Source organism: Vigna unguiculata, chromosome 11, assembly GCF_037176805.1.
Source record: "Vigna unguiculata cultivar grain cowpea cultivar isolate G323 ecotype 2 chromosome 11, ASM3717680v1, whole genome shotgun sequence".
NCBI classification, from domain to species: domain Eukaryota; kingdom Viridiplantae; phylum Streptophyta; class Magnoliopsida; order Fabales; family Fabaceae; genus Vigna; species Vigna unguiculata.
In genome coordinates this window covers 37,928,042-37,937,093 of record NC_140802.1, presented here as the reverse complement: position 1 = coordinate 37,937,093, position 9,052 = coordinate 37,928,042, and the positions used below count along the sequence as shown (strand labels likewise).

At 34.1% G+C, this 9,052-nt stretch overlaps 1 protein-coding gene across 2 annotated transcripts; it reads right to left on the bottom strand.

Moving 5' to 3' along the window:
- On the bottom strand, positions 1-8,635 carry LOC146881885 (zinc finger CCCH domain-containing protein 13-like). Of its 2 annotated transcripts, none has more exons than XM_085669086.1 (12): positions 8,445-8,635; positions 8,091-8,333; positions 4,898-5,008; positions 4,102-4,135; positions 3,321-3,462; positions 3,159-3,215; positions 2,312-2,409; positions 2,112-2,183; positions 1,756-1,973; positions 1,309-1,466; positions 373-573; positions 1-288 (listed from the first exon to the last, which is right to left on the bottom strand). In XM_085669086.1, exons 2-12 carry the CDS (start codon positions 8,215-8,217, stop codon positions 250-252), a joined length of 1,257 nt encoding a protein of 418 aa, XP_085525212.1. In that variant the 5' UTR covers positions 8,218-8,333; positions 8,445-8,635; the 3' UTR covers positions 1-249. The 2 variants fall into 2 exon arrangements, with proteins under 2 accessions (XP_085525212.1, XP_085525213.1); XM_085669087.1 differs by having other exon boundaries at positions 1,759-1,973.
- Positions 8,636-9,052: the final 417 nt, after the last annotated feature.

The following is a 9,052-nucleotide window of genomic DNA, read 5'->3' as shown; positions in this document are numbered from 1 at the left end:
TTAGATCTGGAAAACCAAAAAATATCATAGATAACAGAGAATTACATTTATAACCACATCAAGAAGTCCAACAGAAAATAGATAATCAAGTAGATCCACAAATCTTTCGTTTCTTGTTCCCAATCTTGCATCCTATCCACTATTTTCAAATTCTACTGTTCTAGGCATTGACATTCGAGCCACCAAAAGAAAGTTAGAAACTGCCAATATTGATTAGACTAAACCACACGTGACCCTGCTGCTTATTCATCAACCATCCACATCAACATTCTCGTCGTTACCCTCGTACTGCACATGAAATTGGACTACTTTTACAAATGTTTCTTAGAAGTGCTTTAAGGATGTACAATTTGGCACCCAAGAAGAACTAACCTGCGAATAATTGCTACGAGGTACCAAAGCAGGGGGAAGCATTAGTGGTGCAGCCTTCACCTTGTTTGCCACACCATTCTCATTTTCTGTATTTGCAGTTTCATTGATATCATTTCCGTTGTAAAGTTCAATATCAACGTCCTCATCAGCCACATGAGCTGCCATGCTAGTTGATGGCACTTCAATCCTAGGTTGCTTCAACTGCATATTCGTAGTGGAAAATGGGAAAGATCATTTTCAATGACAATAGTCAACTTCAAAAATATTATTCAAAATGCTTGATAAGCTGTTTGATGTATGAATGGAACAAAAAAAAGGGACCACAGAGGACAAAACCATGAAGAATGCAACACACTAAAACAACCTGTACTTTTTTAAGTGTGAAGGTAGAGGCAGAACAACAATGGAATTTGTTTGTTCCAGTTACAGCTTCAGGGATGATCTCAGTAATCCTAGCCAGTGCATTCAATATTCGCTATGATCTTTATTCCCTCGATTGCTATTTAAGGAAGATATGACGAGTGAATCCCTCGACAACATCCCCGTGCTGGAGTTTCTCTCCTCTTTTGCCTCACTTTTTTGGTACGTCCCTGCTTGACAGGAACACTCTCTCTCCACATGCTCCCTTAATAAGTCACAACTACCTACAGTTACATTATATCCACTAAATGCCAAAATGATTAAGTATAATGTCATAGTACTATGTCTGTTGACCCCATAACAGATAACTCGGACATATGCCCACCCATGATACTGGCATAACACCTTTTCGAAGCAATGTACGGGGTTGAGGCTAAATAAAGATGAGCATTCCACACTTTGTCATTTCCATATTCAAGCTCAATATACCAGCTTATCATCCATGCTACCTAGATCGTTCTAACCTATGACTATGAGGACACATAATTAATAAAGGCTGTTAGAAGAATTCCTTACTCCTCTCTTGTGCCTGCCTTCAAGATCTAGAGCTCTAATAACTTCAGTTCCATTTTCTGGGCCCCTGAGAGACTCGTCATTCAATTGATCTGATGTATTCCACCGAGATCGCTTCTTAGTTCTACCGGTCTCAACCGAATGGCCATCTTTTGATCTATCTGCTTGTCCATTACAAGAAAGTAGCATGAATAACAAAACGCTAATAAAACAACCAACTCGTGAACAGATTAAAATAAAAACTAATGAAAATGATTGGCAGAATGCAGAGCAAAACACAACAATGAAATCACAAGTATTGACAGCAGATGTCCCTTGCCTCCAAATGAATTATAAGAATGTCATTCGCAGCTTGCAGTTTTTATTTTGAACCTCCTAATGTTTCGTTTAGCGAATGTAGTATTTCAGGAATTCAGGAAGAGTGAAACAAAACCAAATCATTACTACTACTACCTTGTTTTAAATCTTCCAAAGCCTCTCGTTCAATATGCAGCCTTTTTCTGTGGGATGATGCATCATTATGCTCCACATTATGTTTGACAATTGGAAGAAGACCAGTATTTTCACCATTGCTGACAATATCAATGCTTAAATCTTCTTCATTGGCACCAATCTTAGAAATGTCTGAGACAAGCTGATCTCCAAACCGTTGAAGTCGGACTTGAGATCTATGCATAAAATGGTGAAAGAAACATGAATACAATGGTATGCAGCTAGACAAACACACAAAGAAAATGAAACATCAAAAGACATTAATGCGTAGTAGAAGTCTACAAAGCAAAGTAAATTGTAAAAAAGAAACTTGCCTCTTCAATTCATCTTGTAACTGTGACATATGATTGTGGACTCTAACAAATTTCCTTATTCTTGAAGTAATTCTGAAGTTTCAGAGAGAACAAATAAATGCCAGGAAAGGCAACATCATTATCAATAAATGCCAAATTAAAGGAGAAGTGTAACGGTTAACAAAAATTATCAACATACGGATATTGAAACATTCCAGTACCTTTTGCACTCCTCATCCTCTTTGCATAATTGAGCTTCAAGCTCCTGAATTCTAGAATTAAGGCTATCCACTTCTTGAATACTCTCATCAAGGTAGACCTTCAAAAATAGGAATTAATACAAAACAGTTAACAAATAAAAAGGCTCGATTTAAATTCAACTGCAACTCCAACAGGATAATTAGCATTAGCTCAAGAAACATTTTTTTTTTCAAATTAAATTTAGGGAAGCTAACTGGAAGGTTGATTTCATCAGTATTCCCAGGACATCATATGAAACAACATTTCAATATCAGTACCACAATCAAACCTCAAAACAAAGATTTGTCAGACAAATCATATTTCGTATATATTGTATGGTTCTGAAGATAGAAGCAGGACAACTGCTACAATACATAAAAGACTGATTCCAATAATCATTTCAAAACTATTCACGTAATTACAGTCTGCACATAAATTTACACTACAGGAATCAAGAGAAAAAACAAAAGTTAATATGCTTAATAACACACGAAACAGAGTGATTGATAGAGGATATATCAAAAGCAACTCTTAAGATCATTAGTTAACAGATGATAGGACAAGAAATAACAAGCTGCAATGGCTTGTGATAGTAAAGTAAACAACACAGCATGTTAATAACTTAAACCTAATCAATTCCTTAAAAAGAGAGGAAGCATCATTATGCAACCAAATCAAGGAATAAGTTTCAGTAGAACCCCATCCGTGAATGATTGGAGTCCAAGAACACTCATTAAAAATCTAGGTGTTAAACATTAGAGAACCAAGTTAACCAAGACAACCACCAGGATGATGTGAGGAAATGCAACTATAAGAGATAAAACTAACCTCTAGCTGGAATTTTCGGTTCTGTAGAGCACTGATACCTGAATCTACTTTCTTCAGCTGCAAAAGTTCCAAAAATATAAAAACACATGCAGTTTTCCTTAACAAACTAGGGAATCTTCCACGAATTATTTGCAATAGAAAGATTCAAGAGAGTTTCCAAACCTGCTCCTCGAGAGTATTCCTAGAACCAGAGGAAAGCATTTTTCTTTCTTTAGCTTGATCTTGAACTCTATCTGAGGCTTTCAAATTTCCGGAAGTATCACTTTGACCAGTAATACCCTGTTTTCTCCTATGTCTTCTGTCACTGCAAGAGCAATTAATGATATTTATTTTAGACTAAAAACATGAATAAGAATCTGAAACAAAAATGAAATAACATATGCTCCAAGAAAGGCATATTCCACAGTCAAGATAGGAAATTCTCTCAACAAGTTCTTAAATATCAAATGTTAAACTTGGGAAGCCCTATAATTCTAATTCCAGAAAACACCTTTGAACAATTAGGCTGTCATGCACACAGCATGTGACTACTACGAAAGATAATTGTGGAGATTAATAACAAACTCCGACAAAAGAATGGAAACTTCATATTCATCAGCTCTCAAATAAATACATAGTAGTAAATTTCATGGCACACAATGTACATATACTATGCATAATGCATGTTTCTTTGAACTCGGTAATCTCTTATCTATTATTCACAAGGCATCAAGTCACCCGCACCTTTCTCTATTCCCCTACCCTTTTCAAAGGTTGCCTTCCAATCAATGTCAATTCCTTCTTTATAACTGAAATTACAAATCTCACATTTCTATCCCTTAGATATAGCATATTTTAATTTTAACATGTATACATGGAAGAAGAACAATAATAGACAATTAGTTCCCACAAAAAATTAAATGATGTACGCAAAAGTATCCATAATGATTCATGGTTGATTTACCTTTTATTCTCCAAAGACCTTGGAGGACTGTATTCTGCAATATTTAACACATGGAACATTAGGAAGAGAACAGACATAAAATCATTGGGTAAAGCAGCATGTGCACATTTCTCTCTTTGGTGCATGTATGTATCAACCAACATAAAAAGGTATGATCTTTTGAGCATGAAGAAATGAAAACCACATTTACAATACAAAATGCATACTCCAATTTGTGTCCAGTTAAATTCATAGTGAAGTAATGAACATTCTTCATAGCTTGTAGAAAATTGGAAACACAAAAGAGAATGATTTTCAGTGCAAGTCTCATGTTGAAAATCTATGAAAATATGGAAAATGGTAGCATCAGACACTAATAGAGTATATGTGATTGTGCTTTTGAGCTTCTGTTGTAAGCAATAGATTAGCCTCTACCAACTGTGGTTAGTTATGCCAGCAGTAATTTGTTATGCTGGCTGTAATTTCTGTTATCATAACTGCCAATTCTGTTACTTGCTGTTACCCTAAATGCTTGTAATCTCTATGCTAAAAATACCAGAACTCTATTGAGAGATTCAGAAAATCAATAACAGGAAAACTCTTTCTTTAGTTGTTAATTCTTAGTTTCTATTTTACCCACCATTCAAGGTTTGAAGAATGAAGACATCAGCCTAAGAACATGAATCATAAAATTGCCAGTGGAGAAATAGAAATAAATATTTAATTGACAGAAAAGATGAAACTCTAAGGTACAACCAATTAAGAAATGACACTAAAATTAAGAAGCAAGAAGAAATATAAAGTTCTTGTGTCTGACCCCGGATGCTCTGGCGGCCTCTTGCATCTTGAGCTGGTGAGTACCTTCGAGGAGATAAATGCCTTCTTTCAAGTTTATCCCTCAAGTCATTACCTAAGTAGTCTCGCCTACCTGAAATAAAAAACAAATCTCCAATATTGCAAACTAACAAAAAAACAGCAAACATTCCAGAAGATACAAACAGAATGCAATAAATATGAAAATGAAACCAAGCTTACCATTAACAGGAATAACAAGAGAAACATAATAATGTATAGTAATAGTGCCTCCCACGTAAGAGCTTAAAGTGGATAGAAACTAGCACCCTCATATTATCATAGATATAGTAAACCCACGCATGTAGCATATACCTTGAAGTGTAATCAAGGTAGCAATGGATTAAGAACATTTCACATCCCCAACTTGATGAGAGAAGTAAGATATAAAATATAATCTCAAAGGTAGGGATATATCCAAGATGCTTAAGAAATAAAAATCCATCAACAAGATATCTGATGCGATTTCTCCTGACATCATCTCCACTAATAATTCCCTTTTGCCAATGTCCATGTAGCCATAATATTTCAAGAAGTATCAGCCAAAAGGAATAGCATAAGCTCCATACAATCAGGAAGTAGAATTTTTAATGAAATGATTGGAAATTTCTTGAACTTGCTTCTGATCAAAACATGATGTTAGCAGGCAATCCATGCAAGCCTAAGAAAGATCTGAGGTAACACTGTAGTTCCATAGATTCAAGGAATGAAGCATAAAAAACATTGCCAAGAAATTACAATTTCATGAACAACACCAGCATCGCCTTTAAGATAAACCAATCAGTAGAATGCCTTCTGAAGATCTCTCATCTAAATGAAATATCCATACTCCTGGAAATGCAATAGTCTCAACAAGATAATGTGATCGTCCTATCAGTGAATAAATTAATCTGACATTAATCCCATATGCCATTTGTTATTGCATATCTAATCTTCTGTATCTGCTTACATAGAATCAATGGACATATGGACCAGTCCTATTAGATAAGTAACTATTATGAAGAATACGACATTCAGCTGAACAAATGGAATAACAGAGTGTCAATAAAACATGCTGGGGGTACAAAAGTATAAGTTTCAGGATGTGTTGTGATAGTGGCACTGGCAACTCATCCCCTATATAATTTACAAATTTATTTTCTCACATATTTATTTCTCTTTCAGTATATTTTTTCACTAGTTTCTTGTAATTAATCAAATTTTCCATGTAATTTCACCATGTTAGCACAATTATGGGACTAACTTCAGACTCCCATTTAAACAGCTCCACCTCACATGGATAATAATTATATATAAAACAAAGAAAGATATAGGATTAGTGTGGACTACAAATAATCCAAGGACAACTCTACAAGTCACCTATATCTGGAAGAAGAAACACGGTGAACTCTTCCAATTTGTGTCAAATTCTCATTCTACAACATCGTTTTGAAAACAGCAATTTAGAAAAGAAATAGCTAATAGTGGCATGCGAAGGAATTATTCAAAAACAAGTTCAAGGGCGAAGTTATAAAATTACATGAAATGAGATATAGACAATAAATTATAACAAAAACGAAAGAAGACAGCTTTGATGGACATGAAATTAGCTAGCAAATAAATATCAAATGCTATGTTCTGATTCATTGCCTTGCACTCAAGGTTGGGGTCATCAGAGGAAAATTCCAAGGAGGAAAAACAAGACTGGAAAGTTGCTGACATACAATAAATACAGCAGAAATACTTCAAATTTCAGTGAATAATTGCAAGTGCAAATTAAGCACTGAATTACAGTGGTGATGCATATTAAATTAAACTAATGAAACTATTCTTTAAATGATTTAATTTAGAGGGAAAAGGCAACACCCAAAAGATAAAAATGTTTTACCTCATAATGCTACAAAAAGAAAAAAAACGGATTATTACTGCGATAAAGAGTAGCCCAAAAAGCCAAAGACAGGTAATTATCACTCCTATGCATCTCATTCTATCTTTCCAATGCCAATACAAATTACTCTACTGTAATCTCTACTCCTAAAAATAAACAAGAATAAAATCCGACAAGAAAACAACGGTGGACTGATATAAAAAAGCATCTCCAATATTTTTCCCCATTTTTATCCAGGGAATAAGAACTTCTGAGCCCCTTAATGTATTGGGTGTGAATTTGCAGTTATAGATCTTGTCATACAGAAGCTTACACTAGCAAGCAGAAATGATGGTAGAAAGAGACACACAAGTGGAAGGAGGTCTTGGCTGTTGATGGAATAAAATTGATAGATGACATATATTAGTATTACCACTTTGGCAGGATAGGTCAATTAAACAGTGGAGAAGAGATTATTTATAAATAGAATAACTACTATAAACTTTATTAACATATCAAAAAAATGATGACCAAGGATGAGGAAAATGATTATAATATGAAGGACATAATAATTACAAAAAACACCATTAACATTCTCTAAATTTCTGCATTGCATTATCATCCACACTGTCATTAAGACTTACTTATTTTCAAGCAGACTCCAAGCACATATACTGCGACCAAAAGCCTTTAGTTTAAAAAGCTCTATGACATCAAACAATAAACTAAAATGAACTGATTTGTCCATCATCTATTTCTTTTCTATGCAGTTTCCTTGTCCATAAAGTTATACTCAAATAAAAGATCTCAACACCTTCAAACACAAACAAGCTTCCTCCTTCAATCATAATTCTTTTTACCACACATAACCAGGCATGAACTTGTCCAAGGGTGTGTTTCGAAGTTAAATTTCAGAGGAAAGGGGAAAAATAAAACATTTTTGATAAATATTTTTAATTCCATAAGTCTTTTAACAGTGAAAGAAATAATATGATAGTTTAGTGCCCGAACTCCTAATATTTTTTTTTACAAAATATAATTTTCTTAATCCAATAATTAAAAAAAAAAAAAAAAATCCCCCATTCCATTTCTCTCCAAAACCACACTCCCAATCAGACCCTGAGGAACTGTTACTCGAAACCCCATGCAGCAAATGTCGCAATACTCATCAAATATCCCTCAACTAGCATCAACACAGATAGTCTACAATCCAACTAACCTCAATTCACAAGATATAGACTCAACCAATTGCAAAAACATAATAATAAAACAATTGCACTATGTATGAGCAACGCAAACTAGAAAACTATACCACTAAACGTGCCAGGGAATCGTCGAAGCTCGGCACTCCCATGCGCGAAAGAGCAATTATGGCGATTGCAGCGACCTCTCTGATACAGAACACATAACTTGGTCTTGAACTGCTTTCGCTCAACCATCGTCAACTATGTTTTGAGAAATGATTCGATAAATAATATTCAATTGGATTCAACTGCGCGAAGAAGACGTAACCCTAATCCTTATTCCCCAACATTTTTCGCCAACGGCGTGGATGCTGAGAAAACGAGAACGGAATAATAAGGTAAAAAAATGGAAAAGAAAATAGATGATAAAAAATTAAAAAGTACTTGTTCTGGTTCGTTCCGTGCGATTTGGTGAGAGTTACCTTGAAGTCGAAGATTGAGAGAGAAAAATTGCGAGAAGATGCACTTTTACACTGAAAACAGTTCCGTAAGCTTCACCACAAATGGTTTTTCTTCATCGACGACTTGACTTTGTTACTTGCCTCCACTCGCCTATTTTCTCAATTCAGATGTACGGCTCTTGTTAGGGCTTTCGAAAATTGGGATGAGAGGAAAAAAAAAAGAATTAATATATAAATTATTATAAGTAAATGTTTTTAATGTATAGATTGTAATTTAAATATATGATAAATAATCTATTGTTATTTTAATTATTATTTTTTAAAGTCTGTTTTGAATTATAAATGATAGATTAAAAGATATACGAGGTTTAAAGTATTTCTAAAGAAGCATTTATTGAAAAGTATAATTGAAAACGTTCTAGAACATTTTTATGTTAGATAAATTCAAGAATTTTAATTTGTTAAAAATATGTTAATAATATTGCGTGTCATAGGAGACTGATTGGGAAAATAGCATTGTCTTGTTTAGTTATGCAATAGTTTCTCATTATTCCACTTAATTACAGTTGAGATGAAATAAATAATCAGCGTTAACTATGAATTATTGACATTATTGTATTTATTAATTT

Bases quoted from the DNA above. Each gene is read 5' to 3' on its own strand.
- LOC146881885 (XM_085669086.1), bottom strand. From the start codon at position 8,217: ATGGTTGAGCGAAAGCAGTTCAAGACCAAGTTATGTGTTCTGTATCAG. The intron at 2,410-3,158 runs GTTAGTTTTATC...CTATTTTTGAAG, and splicing joins ACCGAAAATTCCAGCTAGAG to GTCTACCTTGATGAGAGTAT. The intron at 1,467-1,755 runs GTAGTAGTAATG...ATGGACAAGCAG, and splicing joins GGAAGATTTAAAACAAGGTA to ATAGATCAAAAGATGGCCAT.